This window comes from Pelodiscus sinensis, chromosome 27, assembly GCF_049634645.1.
Source record: "Pelodiscus sinensis isolate JC-2024 chromosome 27, ASM4963464v1, whole genome shotgun sequence".
Lineage (NCBI taxonomy): Eukaryota > Metazoa > Chordata > Testudines > Trionychidae > Pelodiscus > Pelodiscus sinensis.
The window spans coordinates 9026876-9046531 of record NC_134737.1 but is presented as its reverse complement, the minus strand read 5'-3'; the positions used below and the strand labels follow the sequence as shown (position 1 = coordinate 9046531).

The window sequence follows — 19656 nt, the reverse complement described above, 5'->3', positions numbered from 1 at the left end:
AGTGGACAGTGTAGACAGCTGGCAAGTTTTTCCGCAAAATCATGTGATTTTGTGGAAAAACTTGCCAGTCTAGACATAGCCCCTGAGTTTTGGCTCTTTCAGAATTACAGTTGATATGAGGCTCCCTAATGTTTATATTTGACTTAATTTCTCTCAATAAATGGCCTGCAGAATGAAAGCTCTGGGAAATAGCTATGCTATGCCGTTGACTAGAGATGATACACAAAGCGAACAACTTAGCTTAATATTTCAAGATAAGGGCCATACTGCTTCGTAATCCAAGAAAGTTTCTCTTCCTAGGCTAGGTCCCCAAAATGCATTGGAGGAAATTCAGGTACAGAGAGGAAAACTGCCCGGCCTAATCCACTTATTGTTGGCACAACCAGCTGTATTCAAGGACAGCTGCACTAGTTAGAAAGGACAAACTTTCCCTTGGACAATCACTCCACTGATACACTGGACAGAGTTTGTGAAAGGGGGTAGTGTCAGTTGCACCCACATCAGATCGTTACAAACCCTGACGTCTGTGTCGTGTTTCCCGTGAGTGTCTTTTGTAGCATGTCTGCACTGCTCACCTCTTAATCTGCCAACATATGCTTCAACTACTTAACCTAGGGGAGAGAAAGGGGCAAACCAGAGGACCTGAAATGAGGCACAGACATTTAGAGGCCCCTGTGCTATTTGAGCTCGGGCAGGTGGGGATTTCCTTTCAACGAGTTACTAACGTGACAAATATCCCTGATGAAGCAAGAGGGGTACCCCTCTGCTCCCTTCAGTATGTGAATTTGTGAAGGCTTAGTGCTTAGGTAACAAGCTACGTGCCTTGGAATAAAAAACTGCAGCCTGTGGACTCCTTGAAGAGGAAGAAACCGGATGGTTTTGCTGTATTAGGAATCCTGGGCAGTTAAAGTCACTCCCCTAGCATACGTAGAACCATCCTTCTTATCTGGTGTTGAAAATAGTGTGAGTCTAGCAACCTAAGCTATTGGCTCTTCCCATCCCTGAGATCTGGCCTTGTGTCAGGACTGCTGCTTTTGAGAAGGTCACTGGCTTAGTGGTAACAGCATAATCCTGGCCAATGGAAGATCTCGGTTTATAGGGGAGTGGGCTCACTGTTTGAGGTTGGGAAGGTCATTTGACCTTCTTGTGCATGATTTGAAAACCATATAATGTGTCTGAGCTGAACCTTCCTGGGTAAGGGTGGAAGGTGGAGAAACAGCTTTGGGTAGGACAAAAGGACACTGACCGAATTAATGGAAGATTGTGTTCTCCCACACATGCTCCAGTACCTTTTCCAGTAGATGCTCCAGGGTATTTTGATGAGCTCTCCAAGAAGGATCATCCGGTGCTGTGATAATGTGTACAACTTTACTGTACTCTCTAGCACTGCTCCTTCTAATCTTTTCCATCCATGTGCAGAATAAATTTTATGTGTACCAAGGCCATGTGTGTCTGTGCACCACCAGTAGAAACAAAAACCTAGCTGTGGGAAACCTGCTAATCAGCTGGGTGGCACTTGAATCTCTCTTGAGTGGCCGCACATGTGCCTAGCTTACAGGGAACACTGCTGTCTAGTGAATCACACATCAAACCCTGGGAAATTATACTCCTGTAAGGAGGCCCTAAATCTCCTCATTGTCCTTGTCCCATTTTTCAGTAGCAACATGAGCCCCTAAGGCCCAGTAGAACAAAAGGGCCAACTATTTAATTTAGAAATGAAAGCTTTATTTTCTTGGAGCAAACAAACATGAAATAAGGGCCGGGGAAGAAGCCAGCATAAAACAAAAGGACCCACATTCAATGAACAAACGCACAACAGTTTGAAAATCCATCAGCCTTGCTTTTGTCGGTGACAATATTTTGCTTCTACTTACTCTCCTCCCTATCCTCCAACCTGCAGTGCTGTGATAGTTGTTACCCCTGAAAATAACCCAGCAAAGATAGAGAAGTTGCTGGGTATGCTTGCAATATAGACCATTCCTAAGCTCTGATTTGGTTGCGGAGGAAACTCAGCTATCTGAGCAGCTACAAATCAATTCTCCATTAAGGTGCTTTGAGGCTCTCTGTTTTTAAGGCCAGTTGCAACATTTGCATAAATAGTCGAAAATCAACCCTTCTGGGCAGGACATTCGGAAGGTGCGCCTGTTGGCACATATGTAGAACATGACATGGTCCCCAGGGACAGCATAGATCCCATTGGCCTTATGGCGGCAAAACCTGCTGGTAGTGGAGTTGCTGGTTGTGGCAGGGATAGGTGGCAGTGTCGTAACACTGAGGGTTGAGGTTGTAACAGGCGGCGGTGACGTAGTAAGGCTGGTGGTGGTTTCTGTAACAGACGTCGTTTGAACCAGCGCGGTGGTAGCATTAGCAGGACCGTCGTTATCGACCTCTACAAGTAGGAAAGAAAATGGAAGGGAGTGAGACCTTTTGTGGTCAATCCCTTGGAGGTTTCAGTCAGTTTAGTTGTGGTTTAAATAAATGGTCGCTATCTTCACAAGCCCACATGGGCCTTTTTATTGTGAAATATGAACGAGCAATGATGTAAAGGTGCTGATAGCTAGATCAATAACTCTGCAGGGCCGAATAAACCAACCTTTTGCAATGTAGCAATTGTAGGGGACTCGGCATAAAGTCTATAAGGATTGTAACTCTGAATCTCATGCGGTAGAAAGCGATCTGGTGAGTTACTGTTTGGTGTGAAAAATGTGGACTGTATTACGCTGCACACTAAAGTGACTTTTTTAGACGCTTTGGGGTACACCTGTAAAACTAAAGAAGCTTAAATACATGATGATTGGAAAGATTATTGATAGCACTCCAAAGTCTCCTAAAGCCTTGTTCCAAGGAGTTTGCTCATGTCAAGGGTGAGGGAAACAAGGGAGGGGAATGAGATAAGTAAGAACAAATGTTCCGGCCTGTTTGGGAGCCAAAACAAAAAAGTAGTCAATATAATAGTCTTCTGTTGAGATGAGTTTTCATACTTAAATTCCTGGACTGTCATTGCTCATTAAAAGAGCTGTCCTATGGGTGGAAATCAGGTATATGTTGCATTTTATTAATCATCATCAGAACTGACTTAAATGGGGCCTGCGTGTTGTGTAATCTTGCCTTAATCTTTGTATTCATGTCCATCAGTGTGAAGAAGCTATTTGCATATATATATTTGCATGTATATGCAACCACACTTAAGTTGCAGCCCTTGGCATGTCCTGTGAGTATCATTGTGGCCCCCGGAGCTTCTAAAGTTGAGTAGCCCTGCCATAGGGTTTGGTGATGAAAGTTTTGTTGATGGGGGAGCGCTGTAGGAGAATTGGGTTTTCAGGAGGGCTATAAATGCATGAAGGTGGCGATCCAGCACAGCAGAGAGAACAGGGCACTTGGGGATCAATATGGAAACAGGCCAATGGGAGAAACGGATAAATAATGCGATTACAAGAGGCATCACTTTACAGTTAATCAGATTTGGGCTAATCAGATACAAAGCTATGATGCTGGAGGTGGAGGCTTTGACGCGGGCTCTTTTTAATTTCCCAGTCTGCTTTTGGCGGATTTGGTGGCTCAGCTCATAAACATTGCAACTCTTCTCAATTCTGTATATTTCACCTGTTACATGGTCTCCTTTCCCCCCTCCCTCGTATTCATGATGTCTTGGGCCTCTCTGAGCCGTTTTAGGAAGAATAACAATGTGGCCTAATGCAAAGCTATTAGTCAACTTTCAATGGGGGGGGGGGGAGTCTCATGTCCCGGGCTCCCCTCTTTAGGCTGGGCACTGTAACAATGATGCAGCTCCAGACTTTGCATTCTGAAACAAATGCCACCAGGAGGCACCAGCACTGAAAATAAAAATGGTGTATTACATAAATGTTTTCATAATTAGGGCTCTCGCTACACACCCCAGGGTATTGAGAGGAAACTGAGGCTGTGGTGCAAGATTGCAATTCCCCCCTTGCAAAAAAAGAAAAATCTCTTGTGTGTTATAAAATACATGCGTCAAGAAGATCATGCATTATCCATATGGAGTAGGCCGTTAACTCTTGCTTTACCGCATCTCAGGTATTTCTTCAGAGCTTGCAGAAGAGGAAACTTCCCTTGGCCGCAGAATGAGTCACTGAAATCATCCAAATCCAAAGCCCAGACCATGGCCCCACCAAGACTTTTCTTCTTCAGATAGTCAACCTGGGAGAGGAAAAATCACAAACCCTGTCACTGGGTGCTGCTGGGAGATGGAAGTTAGAACACCTCCTCTCTGTTAGAACTCCAGCATTTGTTTCTGCTCTACGGACTCGCTTGCAAGTCCAAAACAACTTGCCATGAGGTGGAGATGTGAATGGGAGAAGGGCAGGTACATGCTAAAAGCGTGCCCACCCTTGAACTAACACATCTCCAAGTAGGCAGTAATCTCTTTCGGGTTAGGAGTACTCCTGCATGGGATGTTTGCAACCCCATGTTGCTTACCCCTTGCTCTGAAACCTCATAAGACGTTCTATTTCTGTTGCCTGGATGGGGCGGCTTACAAGGCATGAAACTTCCCTGCCACAGATCATTCTCAGAGTCCTCTCTCCTATACTTCCACCCCCAGAAAAGGTGGGGAGGGCTTATAGACTTGTAGGACTGGAAGGGATCTTGAGAGGTCATCAAATCCGTCCCCTGCACTCCCGGGGACTATGTGAACCACTCCTGACAGATATATGCCCTGTTCTTAAAAATCTCCAAAGATGGAGATTCCACAACCTCTCGAGGCAATTTATTGCAGTGTTTAACTACCCCGACAGGAAGTTTTTCCTTAATGCCCAACCTAAACTTCCCTTGCTGCAATTTAAGTCCATCGCTTCTTGTCCTATCATCAGAGGTCAAGGAGAACAATTTTTCTCCCTCCTCCCTTTTAGATACTTGAAAAATGTTATCATGTCCCTCTCAAGTCGTCTTCTTTTCTCCCAACTAAACAAGCCCAGTTCTTTCGAGCTTCCCTCATAGGTCAAGTGTTTTGGACCTTTAATAATTTTTTGTTGCTCTTCTCTGGACCGTCTCCAATTTCTCCACATCTTCCCTGAAATGTGGTGCCCAGAACTGGTCACAATACTCCAGTTAAAGGCTAATCAACATAGAGTAAAGCAGAAGAATTGCTTCTTGTGTCTTGCTTACAACACTCCTGTTAATGCATCCTAGAATCATGCTTGCTTTATTTGCAAATGTCACACTGTTGACTCATACTTAGCTTGTGGTCTACTATGAGCTCTAGATCCCTTTCCACAGGAGCTAATTGTTCTTTCCTAAGTGGAGCACTTTGCATTTGTCCTTATTAAATGTCATCCTATTTACCTCAGACCCATTTCTCTAGTTCAGTGTTTCTTAAACTTTTTAAGACCAAGGAACACCAAACAAAAAAAGCAAAAAAAAAAAAAAATGTCGGGGAAAGTTATTGAGGTTAAAAAAAAAAGAAAAGGCTGCATGCCCCTTTAAGTGTCTATGTTTGTCACCTGTAAGGTTTTTTGAACCCACCTGGCAATGTCACGGACCCAGCTGTGGCACACAGACTGCTCTCTTTCCTCTGGATTACTACGCCTCTCCCCCCGCCCCGCTAATAACCTATGAGCAGAGGAGACTCTCCATTCTCACTCCATCTGCTCAGCCATTGCTCAGGAGATGCATCATACTTCGCTTGGGTGCTAGCCGTCAGACCACACTTCTGCTCCCAGAACGCCATAAGGTGTCTGCTAGCCTGCTTGTGCTGTGGCTTCAAGTGAGGCACTTTCTTTTTCTGTGCATTGACTTCTCCATCTGTAAAATGGGATAACACTAACCCTTTTAGGAGGCTTAACTCTGAAGTGCACTGAGATCCTCAGATGCATGGGGCTAGGAAAGTGCAAAGCATTTTCCGCTGATATGCACAGCGTGTCAAAGTGGAGCCCATCTCTCTGGGCTACCGGAAGATTCTGATGCATCCCTTCCCCGACAATAGGCAGCAAAAAGAATGCCTAGACACGGCTTACTTTGGTTTCAATGCTCTGCATGTCGTCGTACCCCACCCATTGGCTGTCTTTGAAGGAATAAGGGACTTTCTGTTCCTCAATCCGCTCGGTGGTGGCGCCTTTCTGGAAAGTACAAATCTGGAAAAAAATAAACAGAAAGGTAGAGCTGGGAAGAGACCCAACAGAGCAACTGCCTCTGTGAATTAATACAGTGAAGGAGAAGGCCAATTCTCCTGGGGAAACGTTACATTCTGGACTGGAGGCAACAGGTTTGCCAATAAAATGCCCAAGGAGGGGCAGTTTCGAGCACATTTTAAAACACAGTGAATCCAGGAGCATTTCATGAGCCGCTTACCAAAAAAGCGACCTCTTCTAGGGTTGCCAGATAGTGTTCAGTATTTTTTGTGAAACCACGGGGAAAAAATTGGTTGAGCAAAAATTAAAAAAAGAACCAAAAGTTGTTGAGCAATAATAATTAATAAAAAAACAGGGACCAAAGTTGTCAAAACAAAAAAACCAAACCAAAACAAAACAAAAAAAACCCACACACACAAAAAAGAGACACGGCTCCTTTAAATTCCCACACACTCCAACACTCCCCCTGCCAGATGTGGCGGGGGAAGAATGTCCCAACTGGCCTTCCGTCCGAGAAACAGAAAATTCTGGACATATTTTACGTGTCTGGTATTTTCTGGTTGTTTTTTTTTTTTTTTTTACTGGACACATGCTGCAAATACTGGGCTGTCCGGTTCAATACCGGACACCTGGCAACCCTAACCTCTTCCCTACCTCATAATAGGCCCAAAATCCGGCCTCCCGAGTGAAAGGGCCGAGCGATGCAGGTCCGAAGACAGGGGCACCAACGCCCGTGTCGGAGGAAGAGAGGGTGAAAGTCCGTCCGTAGGTGGGGATCCCCATGATGATTTTCTCTGCTGGGGCACCCTTCTGTATCCAGTATCCCACAGCGTAGTCCTGTGTGAGGGGATAAGAAGCTTGGTTTCATTTTGCCGTGAGGTGAATTTTATGGGAAGGTGGAATGGCTTTCTGACTCTGAGTGCTCTTATACTCAGGATTGAAAGCTTTCCCACCCACCCTGCACCCAGGGGCAGTGGGTCATATTGGCCCCTGGTGCCCATGCTCCACCACTGTTCAGGAATATGGCCCTGGCTACACCAATGTGTGGGGCTATATTTTTAGCCCCATCTTACAATAGGATGGACCAGGCTGCTGCTCCAGGCCTCCTACTTTGGGGGTACATGGGGTCAAAGGTGGCCTGAAGGATTAACAAAGGGGTCTGGTGCTGGCAGCAGCAAACAACCTGGCCCAAGCCTGATCTGCCCCATCTTCACTCCATCCCTTCCGCCAAACCCTTCTCCTCTTTTCAGCTGCTGGCCCCTCCCCAAGCTACACCGGAAGCTGGAAGGATGGAGTGGGGTGGGCTGGGGCTGGGTTGCTCACTACTGCCTACACCAGGTCCCCCAGTAACCCACCAAGCTGCCCTGCACCCTGCATATCCCCAAGGACAGGCCTTGGGGTTGTCCCAGTCTGCCGTAAGGCTCTGCTTGGACCCGTTCTGGGTGAGGGATGTTAAATATCGGTTAATTGAATAGTCAATTAAACTCATGAATTCTTATTGGTTACTTGACTCTTCTGTAGTCCCTGGGAGTGTACTCTGGCCCCACTCCTGATGAGCCCCCTGCCATTCCATGCTGCTGCCTCTGAATCAGAGGCAGCAGCGCGGGGTGCCAGTCAGGAGCTGGTCCCCGAAGGAAGCCAGTTTAAAAAAACAGTTCCCCTTATGGACCAGCTGCCTGTCGCCTGTTGACCCCTCTGCTGCCTCTGATACAGAAGCAGCAGCATGCAAGTGGCAGCAGCCCCTGTCTAGAGGGGGCCTGAGCTCCCGGACTCGGTGCGAGCCAGAACTGAGTTGGGTTGCCTCCCTGCCTAGCTCCTAATACATTTGAAATGCAGAGGTAGGTTGTGGACCTAGCACAAGCCAGGACTTAGCCAGGCTGCTGGCCAGCCTGCTAAAAATGTATTGGTGTGTGGAGGGGGGGGAGGTATATAGCATTAACCTATGAGTTTTTGCTTATCAGTTAATTGACTACTCTATTACATCCCTATTCTGGGCACCACCAAAAATGATCCAAACTTGGCGCTCATGCCTACAGCATTTGGCTGCTACCACACTTGAGGTGTCTCCAGGCAAGGAAGCTGTTCTGCAGCGTTTAGGGGACACACTTAATGACACTTTGCCAGACAGCTGGCTTTGCTGCTGTGAATCATTTGCATGTGCAAAATCCTGGTTTACATGTGCAAAGCTTGGTCATTTCAGAAACCCGCCCTCAAATATTAACTGTTCCCTCCTCACTTCTACCTGGCTTGCCTTCCATACAGAACAAGAGCAGGACTTCATTTTCTTTCTGCTACTTTGGGGGGATCTGTCCAGGAATCAGAATGGGGATCCCCACCAAAAGAATCTTGTCCTTTTTTCACCCAGGAAATATGAATTCTCTCCTCCCCATCTGTTTTTAGTGGGTACACGCTAGTATACTTTTTCTCTTTGCTTTCTCAAAGGTGCACCTCCATCTTCAATGATATGATTGAGTTTGCCCAGGGCAATTTCAGGATGGCCCGGTTTTGGGGAAGAACCCGGTCAATGGTGACCTAGAGAAATCTGGGAATGTGTAAAGGACCATTTTTTGAAATTTTTTCAAGATTGTAACTACGGGATTAAACGTTAATTTCTCCCTCCCCCCCTCTTTGCAATCAAATGGGATACTGCCACTGTATGCTATTTGTCTGGGGCTTGTGACACACTTGTCTGGGGCTTGTGACACATTCTTGCACAAGGATGATACAGTCAGGTTTTTTGGACATGTGACTTTTCAACTGTTTTCTGCAGGGGAACGCTATTTATTTGCCAGGAAGAAGCGATCAGCTACAAGGTTCTTTGACACTTACAGCGTTACTGTACACAGCAGATCCAGTGTCGGTTTTCCCTTTGTAGAGAGGACTGACATGTCCTGTGACTTTTTCCCAGGAACCGTGGAAGTCGTATGTCATGAGGTTAATGAAGTCGAGGGTCCTACAAAGGGAGAATAAAGAACAAGTTGATATTGAGTCCCCTCTGCAAGAGAAGCGTTGCAAAGCATCCTGGGTAACAGTATTTGGCCATGTGGCTTGACTGTCCTCTGTAAAACTGCAGGGCTGGATAAACTCACTTGGAGATGTTCTTGATTTCATAGGCTCCATCGATGTTTGCCTTCCCAGCAGCCACAGCAGCAGTCAACAGCAGCCTCCCTTTCCCTGTCCTCTGTGCTTCCTCCTGGAACTCTTCCACCATTTCCTGCGGGGGATAATCAAAACAAAAATGATCCCCTTTTTCATTGTCTTCCTTGTTTTTTTAATTTTAAAAAAGGCAAATCTGAATGAAAGAGACATTCAGTCTGCACACATGTCTGACAAACCCAGAGTAAGGTCGGAGCTGAGAGTCACACCCCTGAGATTGAATATTTGATCGATTTATGAATGTATTCTGGGCTGATGCCATGAACGGTTTCATTCTGAGATGGCACAGAACGAGATGGCAGATTCCAGGAAGTGGCTGATCACTCTCTTCAAACACTTGTGTGTCTGCTTAGCTGGTGGGGAATCCTGGAGCCAGGCAGGTTTAGAAGTCCAATCTCTGACCTTAACTACATACCTCCTGGACACTCTCTTCCCCCACTCTTTGGAGATCTCTGAATTAGAGACCTTGAATCCAAAAAACCACATCTGGGTGGGGTTCACTGTCCCACTTAGTGGCACTGAGACCACTTACAGGCTCATGTTCTAAGCTCTAGGGGTTCTAGGTTTGATTCCACCCACAGATGATCAGGGTCTTATGGCATGATATTCCACCTTAGAGAGTACCCCCGTCTTTGACTTCAACTCTGCAGACTTTGCAGTGTTTGCAGGTGAAATGTGAAGACAAAGCACATGTCCTGCATCCTTATTGCTCTGTTTCAGCAGTGGTGGGCGGGGGCTGAACTCCTAGGTCTTACGGTACCTGGATCAGAGCAGTGAAACGCTGTTTATCCTCAGGAGGGCTTCCCCGGGCACCTGGATATTCCCAGTCTAGGTCCAGGCCATCAAATTCATACTTGCGCAGGAAATCAACCACAGAGAGGATGAATGTCCGCCGATTACCAGGCGTGGACACCATGTTGGAGAACCTAGCATGGAAGTGATGCGTTAACTACTGGAATGGGTTCCTGAGGGAGGTGGTGGAATCTCCATCCCTGGAGGTTTTTAAGTCCCAACCTGACAAAGCCCTGGCTGGGATGATTGAGTTGGGGTTGCTTCTTCTTTGGGCAGGGGGGCTGGACCGATGACTCCTGAGGTCTCTTCCTGCCCTGGAATTTAATGATTCTATGAACTACCACACCTATGCTGCTAACCACCCGCTGCAGATGTGAGGGCTATTTAGAGGGGATGCATTCAGAAGGTAAACTCAGCAGCACAGAGGGGAGGAAACAGAGGTTAGGCCACTGATGTCTGTGGGGATCGTATATAGCATTGATTTTTAAAAAATGGTGCCATGTTCTGCATCTCCTGAATGGCCTGTCAATGCCAAATTATGCTTCCTTGGGTTAGATTTTCTTCTGCGGCTACAGCAGATAGCATCATAGGGATATTTGCTATTTAAGGGCAACCATCAGCTAAATGTATTGGTTATTTATAGACTTCTCCACAGGACTTATCATTGTAATATCACACTTCATACCTGTTTGTTACATTTCACCCCCATTGGTGTGACGTAGGGAAGTATTATTCCTAGCTTATAAATGTAGATCCCAAAGTCTCTGAGTCAGTAGCTGAGCATAGTCCATGTATCCCCATTGCCATACCATTGCCTTAAGCAGAAGGCCACCCAATTAGAGAGCACATGCTCAATTATTTGCATCTTATTTGCCAGCATCTCCATCACTTCTTGTCCGCCATGGACAATGCCCACTGTATTTACTGCCAGAGTCTCTTAAGGACACAGAATCGCTGATTAGAAATGTGGAAAAGCCCCAGTACACTTTAAATTACAGGAAGGAGACTTTTTGGCTGCAAAACCGTGTTCTGAATACGGTTCGCTTTGGAGGAAGCTTTCAGAAAGAGCTTGAGGTTTAAAGCTTTACAAATGTGTGGATATAGATAGATGTATGTATGTATATATAATGTAAGTTGTTAAACACCAATGAGATGAATTATTGTACCTACCAGAAGCTTTCAAGCTGCTAGTAACTCAATTGCTGTTAAAGAGTGGGAGCAATTTAGAAACTTACCAAAATGTTACCACACAGATCCCAGGGCCAAACACTGTGCCAGAGCCAAACCAGCGCTTCATGACAAAAAGCCCATAATGTAAATTCTGAGGCAATTTCAGCAGCAACAAATTTTAGTCCGAAAAGGAAGGAAAAACCCAGAGGCAAGATTTGCTCTTAAACCAGTGTAAAGTTGGAGTCACTCCCCCAGTTGTACTAAGTTCTTATGTTGGCAGCAAGAGGCGGTGTGCAGCTGACAGGGATGGTCTTTGGAGACAGAGCTCTGAGAGATAATACCTGTGGGTGGGGCCTTGGCTAGCATGGAGGAAACCCAAATTCAGTTCCTGCTCTCTCTGTCTGGGAGTGAGTTGGGAAAGTCACGTAGCATGTGTCTGTTCCCCATCTGTACAACAGGGAAAACAACCCTGCCTTGCCTCAAACGGACATCGAGGCGAAATATATTCTGATACTATGGCAACGGTGGGCATATACGTACTTAATGTGGAAAGATAGAAAGCACAATTTCCTTCCTATGGTTCTACCTCTCCTGGACGTCCCAGGATTTTGAAGTTTAGCCTAATACACTCCCCTCGCCTCATGCTTTGCATGCAGAAAAAAAGTAACCTCGAGCCTTACTTTTCAGAGCCAAAATTCCAGCCGCCGATGGCCAAGAGAGTCTTCAGCCCAGGATTCCTGGAAGGGTGGGGAGAAAAGGTGGCATTAAAAGCAGACAAAAAAGCTCATGTTCTTTGTACCCTTTCACCTGCAAGTGCTCATCGGTCTTAATAAACACAGCCATTGCCTGGACCTTTAATCTGGGGGTAGGAACATTTTCATACTTCTGGAATGAAAACACCCTCAAACCTTCCTATTGGTAAAAGTGAGGCAGGAGAAGTTGGCACATCCTTGAAGTTTAAGGAACTGTCCCAAGATTATGCTAAGACACTGAATGGCAGCTTCCCCTACTCCCCTTTAGCTTAACTGCTGCCCCAATATTTGTTGATAGTCTATTTCACTATAACCAGTGTTCCCTGAAGGCTGGGCACTTGTGCATCTGATCAGGAGAGATTCCAATGGTAATTAGCAGAGTGCCCACAGCCAGGTTTCTGTTTCTACTGGTGGTGCACACTTGCACATGCCTCGGTGCACATAAAAAGAATTATTCCGCATGTAGATGTCAAAAATCCATGAATGGAAGAAAAAGATTAGAGGGACCGCTGACTCTGTTGAAAACCTATTCATGTCCGTTCTCTATCTGGGCTTTTTAACACTTATGGTGATGTCAACGTGAGTGTTCAAGCTGTCACATCCACTCTTCTTGTGGAGATGATTGGTTAAACTCTGAAGTCCTTGGGCCGGGGGCTGACTTGGTCTTGTACACAGCTAAGCACATGATACACAATGATTCCAACGGAGTTTTCTCCCTTAGTTTTCCTAGGAACATTAGCTTAAATACCAGGTCTGCTTCCCCCTTCCGAATAAACCCAGAGGCCCCATTCTGCAGCCGGGAAACTACAGTGCTGGGGGTCGTTTCCCCTTTGACTCACTTGCTTTTGAGTCCATTGAAAGTCTTGTAATGCTGCTCATCGTTCCACTCCACGGTGGTGATCTGGTTGTTGTTCATGCCGGCGAAGGCATAAATGAGATGAGTGCACAGGCTGGGGTCAATGTTCTCTGGGAGGAAGCGCCCTTGGGCTGGTCTATATTGGGACCAGTTGGTAAAGTAACAGACCAGTTTGCAAGCAGAGCCTGGGTGGCAATGGGAGAGAGGTGTCAAGCTGCGATGAGGACCGAGTCAAGGAATCAAGGTGTGATTGAGTTGGGGTTGGTCCTGTTTTGGGTAGGGGGCTGGACTTGATGACCCCCTGAGGTCTCTTCCCACAAGAGGGTCTGTTGCACCCTGATCTTTGAATGGAGACAGGACAAGAGTTGGCTAAGTAGGAACCATCTCCACCGTCTCTCTCCTAACAGTGAATGTGTCCCACGGCATAGGGGCCACGTGTGATCATACGGGACAGTATGGGAGGGCAGCTGGAACAGAATACGGTCTGGGGTTTAGCTGGGATTCACTAAGCCCTTGTTTAGAGGTTTAATTCTTGAAGTGGGCTCAGTGAGCCCGATCCAAAGCCAACTGAAGTTTCCTTCATTAATGAAGTTTCATTCACTTCAGTGGGGTTTAGATGCTACGAATACGCACGAGACAGTCACTTGTATTAACACCCTGCAAGCCGATCTGCAGCCTGCTTTAGTGTGGCTTGGTGGCGCGCAGGTGCAAGGCTGCTTGCAGAGCCATGGAAAAATAATTTATTTTGTACTACCCACAGCTCTTTCAGGAAACGGAGGCGCACGGTAAAGGGGACTTACTGCACTGAAGCAACAGCAAGGCAGCTAAACCTAGAGCAAAATACAAAGAGAAGAGAAGACGGTTATTTAAAAATCCCGCCCCCAGGCCTGCAGCCTTCCAGTCTCATGTTCATTAGCAGGAACTGTGACAAGGTGGAAATAGGCAGAAATTCGCCTACTAGGAAGAAGTTTCAAGTCCGTTGCATAACGAAGGTCCCCACGTATTCTCTCGGACCCATTACTGCTGAAGCCACTGAGCAGACCTGCCACCGGAGGTGGGGCAAAGGGGATAATTGCCCTAGGGCATGGTGATTCTAAAGGGCCCAGGGCTCCAGATAGCCAACACCGCTGCTACTGTAGCTGTTGCCAGAGCCCCTTCCAATAGCAGCCCTGCCCCTTCTAGGAGCATGGAGCTGGTCCCTGCCTACATATTGTCCAAGGACCCGGTGATCTCCTTGGCTCCCCACCACCACGACTCCCGGCCACTTCACATTTGTTCTGCTTCCTTGTCCCCCACCTTGTGCCCTCGCCTTTCTTGTTATAACGGGACTTTGGCTCCTGTACTACTGCAATACAAGTCAAGCCAAAAGCAGAGAGTCAAAACCATGCTGCAGAGTCGGTTCCAAACCCAAACTTGCTCTCGGTCGCCAGTCCTGAGATGAGACCATGGCCTGTTATAGCTGAGCGGAGCTTAGTTTCTGCCCAAGCATAGATCTCCTCTAACCAGGGGCAGCCCTAGACTAGCTGCCAGCAACTGGAGCCCTAGGCGAACCATGCAATCGGCAACCCCACCTCCAAACCCCTCAATGATATTGCGCCATCATTTGGCGCCCCATTTAACTTGGTACCCTAGGCGACCGCCTAGTTCACCTATATGGACAGGCTTCCCTTGCCTCTAACATACCCAGGAGAGTGGAAAGAGAACTACCTTGAAAAGGAAATGAACTCTTTTGCAGGGAGAGGTGGGTTGAGAGGAAGTTGTAATGCTAGCTCTAACAGACTACCTCTACAGCTTCCAGAAAGTCCCTGAAAGTTTTCCCAGCTGCAAGATGTGACATTGTTGCTCTTTCCCCCTATGCTGCTTAAACTAAGCCTCCCAGCATTGGTTATCCCAAAAAAGTGACCCTTGTCAGGTTTCAGTTTGGACCGTTGCAACTATTCTCTAACCCACTTTTTAGTAGTGGGTGTTTTGCCTGATGGTATTGGCCTAAACTAATGTCTCCCATTATCCACATCATGGGTGCAGAATATATTATACAGTAGGGGTGGGGAAAGTAAGGCCCTCGGGCCAGATGCAGCCCCTGGCTTGCCTGAATCTGGTCCCAGAGACTTGGGCCTTTCACCCCAGCACTGGGGAGCCTGAACTGGCACCCCAGCCCCCCCATAGATTTTGTGTAGGCTGGAGCACACACAATCTACTAGCCTCCTCCCCCCAGGCTCTGTTGCATGAGAGGAATGTGGGGAGCATCTTTCTGCTTCTCAGTAGGGGCCCATGCCAGAGAGGAGGGGTTTGTTTTTCGCTTCTCATTTGTGGGTGCGACCCCTGACAGATTTTTTCTCTGGGTCAGTGGCCTCTGACCCAAAAAAGGTTCCCCACCTTGTTATACAGTCTTGCATTCAAACCCCATAAAAACTCAACCTTCCAGCATCCCACATAAATTCATCACCAGCTGCAAACTTACCAACCCACATGAATGCCTGCCCCATGGTGGCTGCAGATGGTCCGGCCTGGGTTTGTTATACCTGGGTTATCCCTCTGTCTGCAGATGGGTGCTCAGCATTGGTCTGGGCTCAGCTTCTCTCTTTATACCAAATCACACCCCCACAGGACGGCCGTGTGGAACCGAGAGGCATGCATACCGCCCATTGGCAGCTGAAGAAATTTTGCCACGCGCAGGAACGTTGTGTAAGCGCCTTAATTTCCAAGGGCAGGTTTCACAATTGCTGTGGTGATCACAGAATCACAAGATTTTGAGGATCTAAAGTCATTGCTTGAGGCACATGTTCTACTTGATTAGTTCTGCTTTTAATTCACTGATCCTTGGTTGGAGCCCGGCTGTCATTAAAAACAGCCTGTAACAAGCTGCAGAGGATGGTGTGCAACAAAAAGAAGTTGAATTAGTCCAATAACATGCAGAATTGGTGCTACATAATCTTGCGTGCTACCTACTAGCCCATTATCTAGTAATTATTGACATCCATACAGACATCTCTCTTGTACAGAGCACTCCTGTAATTCAGTAGTAGTATTGGAAAACTGGACAATCTCTACGAGAGAGAATTAATGGACACAAATCAGATATCCGAAAGGCAACACACAGAAACCTGTTGGGGAACATTTTAACCTGTCCTTGCACTCATTAATGGATCTCAAAGCCATCGTACTATTTCAAAGCAATTTCAAAAGCCAGCTCGACAGGAAAGCTACAGAACTTAATTCCATTTACAAGTTTGATACCTACAACAGAAGTCTAAATAAAGATATTGGCTCAATGGCCTGCTACTTTCCACATCCTAATGACATAAAAAACAAAGGGTATTCTTATCAGCTTCATTTAGCATGGACACTCTAATTGACTATTTCTTTTCCCCTTTTTTCCCCTTCTTTTTCTTTCTCCCCCTCTCCTCCATCCTCTCCCTGTGCTATTTATTTGAAAATTGGAACCCTTAAACTCCATTCATCTGAAGAAGTGGGTGGTGCCCACAAAATCTCATGATACCATCTTCATTTTTGTTAGTCTCTAAGGTGCTGCTAGACTATTTGTTGTTTTTTAAGTTTTTCCAGTTACAGACTAACACGGCTGCCCCTCTGAACATCAAGTAGATGATGTGCTTTTTAAGAGTTCCTGTGTTAAAAGCTGCATCTCCTTTAGCCAACACAAAAGGCATCCTTCGCAGTAAATTCTCTGAGGGAACTCACCTTTGTGTGGGATAAAGAGCTCCCTGCAATTGAGTCAAGCGCTCCCAAAATTCTGGAAGCCATGCAAAGACTTGGCTAAAAACCAGGACCAACTAATCCCATAGTCCTTTCTGGACACAGTGTCCCAAGCTGAAATGTGTAGCGCCGTGTGCCAGCTGCTGCCATTCACCCCAGAGGTGGCTGCATTTCAGTGGTGGGGGGTGCACCCTGAGTTCTGGTGCCTATGCTCCCACCTGTGCAAGGACCCCATGAGGTCAGCTATTCATTGTGCCTCAATCACTCCCAGATTAAACTTGCTCAGCTTACAAATGAAAAGATACATTTACAGGCTGCGGGGGTCACAAACTCACTCTTGAATCTAGCAATCCGGACGGGTTCCTGCTGTCTGACATCACAGGGAATAAGGATTCTGCAGTCGGAACTTAGCTGCCCATTCTGTTGAACGACGCACAAGGCAGAATTAAAAAATGGGATCGTTCTCCTGTGGCTACAACAGTTCTGCAGGAGAAGAGAGCAAATGCCTGTCAGTCAGGACAGCAGATGTGACTTTTGAGAGAGACAAGGAGCAGCTATGGATTAAGACAGAGGCCTTTTCAGTCCCATTGCTATTTATGGGACTTAAGAAAATAAGTGAGGAGGCCGGTTTAGGTGGAAAGGTTTCCTGCCTTTGGGCAAAGATATGGCAGCTAGTTGGCTTTATATGAGGCTGAAGACCTACAGTCTTGTGACTGGATGTGTCAAATAAACCTTTGTGCATCAAATAGCACCAGGAATGTATATGACTCCAGGAAAAAACCAGTCCATGGATAACCATGATTTGGCTTGTCTTGGATATAAGCAATGAGTGTCTTGCAGCCAGTCAGGGGAAAAGAGAACATAACTTTTGATGAAAGCAAAGTATCAGATTTATCTATGGCTAGAATCTGAGCATCTGTGAATTTGGTTCCTAGATATCAGACCATAGGAAACCAAAGCACCAGGAACTACTGCCATGCATAGCCCCCCCCCCCCCCCCCCCCCCGCAGAAGCCTCTCTAGGCTCTGGATTTGTAGCTTCAGTTTAAGTCCATAACTACAAGATCTCAGAGGGGTAGCCATGTTAGTTTATAAGTATAAAAGCAATGAATAGCCCTGTGGCACCTTAGGGTACGTCTACACACCTGCATTATATTAGAATGACTCTATTCCGAAATAATATAGTTCATGTCTATAGTACAAGGAGGACTTCTTACTTTGACTCATGGTAACCCTCATTTCATGAGGAGTAAGGGAAGCCAAAATAAGAGTATTCTTCCTTTGACTTCTTGCTGTGTACATAGTGCCAAAAGCCGAGTTAAGCTATTTCGACTTCAGCAATGCAATTGATGGCGCTGAAGTTGTGTAGCTTAATTGGACTTTTGCCCTGCGGCGTAGATGTACCCTTAGAGACTAACAAATATATCATCAACTTTTTTGGGTAAAACCCACTTCATCAGATGAGTTGGAGTGGAAATTACAGAATCCAGAGTATCTATAACAGCAAAAGCAGTTACCTGTCCATTGTAGGACCAGTGTTAATAAAGCTCATTGAGTTAGGCTGAACTGGAATTCATTTACAAGTTTGACACTCTCAATTTGGGCTTGAATAAAGATATGGACTGGTTAATGCACTATAAAGGCAATTTCCCCCGCCTTTGATATTCACAATTGCACATTGAAAGCTATGAATAAGACACATCCAGCCTGATTCAATTAGCGTCATTAACAATGGCCTACAATGGACAGGTAACTGCTTCTGCTGTTATATATACTCTGGATTCTGTAATTTCTACTCCCAACTCATCTGATGAAGTGGGTTTTGCCCACGAAAGCTCATGATACATATGTTAGTCTTTAAGGTGCCACAGGACTGCTCGTTGTTTTTATAATCCCAAGATGTTAGCTTTTCTTTGGATTTTGAATTTGCAGGAAAGCATGCATCAATTCAGAATTCATGGCGAACCCACATGTCTGTGGTTTTGATTTAAAAATCATGATACATGAGCCATAAAACAGAATTCCTGGACACACGTGGTCAGTAAGTATTCCACTGTTCTTTCCGCAAGACAGAGTGTTCACGCCAATGTCTTCATCTAACTTCATCACTGGTGCCTTCCAGTGGGCCTTCCTAAATTTCCTCTGTGGGTTCAGGGGGAGACAGTATCTTTACAAACTTTCTGTCGGGTAGTGCTGCTCTTTGCTGTGCAACTGCTGCTGTCACTTGGAAGCACCTGCTTTGCAGTGAGAGGTGGAGCAACATAATCCTCTTTGTATAATTTGTATATCGGCTTGTACCTAAAGCACTTCTGGATTAAACAATCTATTTAGGAGCAATAGCATTAGCAATAGCAATAAGCAATGGAGAAGAAAATTCCAATACGACTTGGAGAAAACAAACTTCTGTGGTAGGAAAAAATTGTACTAAAGCTAGAGAAGGAAAACCCAGTTTTACAAAAAAAAAAAAAAAAAAAAAAAAAAAAAAACCCCTTTAAATTGGTTTTTGCAATTTGTTATGATTTTTTTAAAGAACAAAATGAGAGGCCTAGAAAATAAAACTGTGCCAATTTTTTAAAGGAAAAGAAGGGGGAAGGGCAGAGAGGAAAAGGGTAAAAACACGATAAAGAAAGGAAAACAAATTCAGACTTTGTCAAAACTGTTCAGTTTTGAAAGCAAAGTTCTTCAGTGTTGAACTGGATTTAAAAAACCCCATTTGTTGACTCAATTTTTGTAAAAACTACCCAGCTCTAATATGTATAAATAGCACCAGATTTGTACTTGATCACAGGCTTTTGTTTAATATTTATAACATTGACTTGATCGTAGCACCTGTATTTTCTAATCTTCAATCTTCAGTGCTTAATTATATCATTACAAAACAGAATAAGCTTTAATTATAGAACTCCATGCATGAGATGAATGCAAATAACACAACACTGGATTTTACAGAAGATTTTAATTCATAGTTGCAGGATGCCTTGAAGCTGAGGCGCACTGTGTGGTGAACAACAGATCACTGTTTGCTGTCTCTAGCTAGTGGCATTCTCAATCTCGTAGGCTATGTCTACACTGCCAGTTTTTGTGGCAGAAATATGCTAATGAGAGACTCATTT

The 19656-nt window shown here is 45.6% G+C and overlaps 1 protein-coding gene across 1 annotated transcript; it reads right to left on the bottom strand.

Annotated features, from left to right (window-relative positions):
• Positions 1 to 1709: 1709 nt before the first annotated feature.
• On the bottom strand, positions 1710 to 17282 carry LOC102450356 (chitotriosidase-1). Its single transcript, XM_014578546.3, has 12 exons — positions 16880 to 17282; positions 15292 to 15692; positions 13631 to 13660; positions 12814 to 13015; positions 11903 to 11959; positions 10021 to 10186; positions 9194 to 9318; positions 8934 to 9057; positions 6759 to 6941; positions 5991 to 6107; positions 4044 to 4176; positions 1710 to 2389 (listed from the first exon to the last, which is right to left on the bottom strand). Exons 2-12 carry the CDS (start codon positions 15314 to 15316, stop codon positions 2070 to 2072), a joined length of 1482 nt encoding a protein of 493 aa, XP_014434032.1. The 5' UTR covers positions 15317 to 15692; positions 16880 to 17282; the 3' UTR covers positions 1710 to 2069.
• Between the last annotated feature and the right edge of the window lie 2374 nt (positions 17283 to 19656).

Excerpts from the sequence above, each read along its gene's own strand:
- LOC102450356 (XM_014578546.3), bottom strand. The coding sequence starts at position 15,316 with ATGGGGCAGGCATTCATGTGGGTTG. Across the intron at positions 10,187-11,902 it reads TGGAATTTTGGCTCTGAAAA|GTTCTCCAACATGGTGTCCA; the intron begins GTAAGGCTCGAG and ends CTTCCATGCTAG. Across the intron at positions 9,319-10,020 it reads GTTTCACTGCTCTGATCCAG|GAAATGGTGGAAGAGTTCCA; the intron begins GTACCGTAAGAC and ends TATCCCCCGCAG.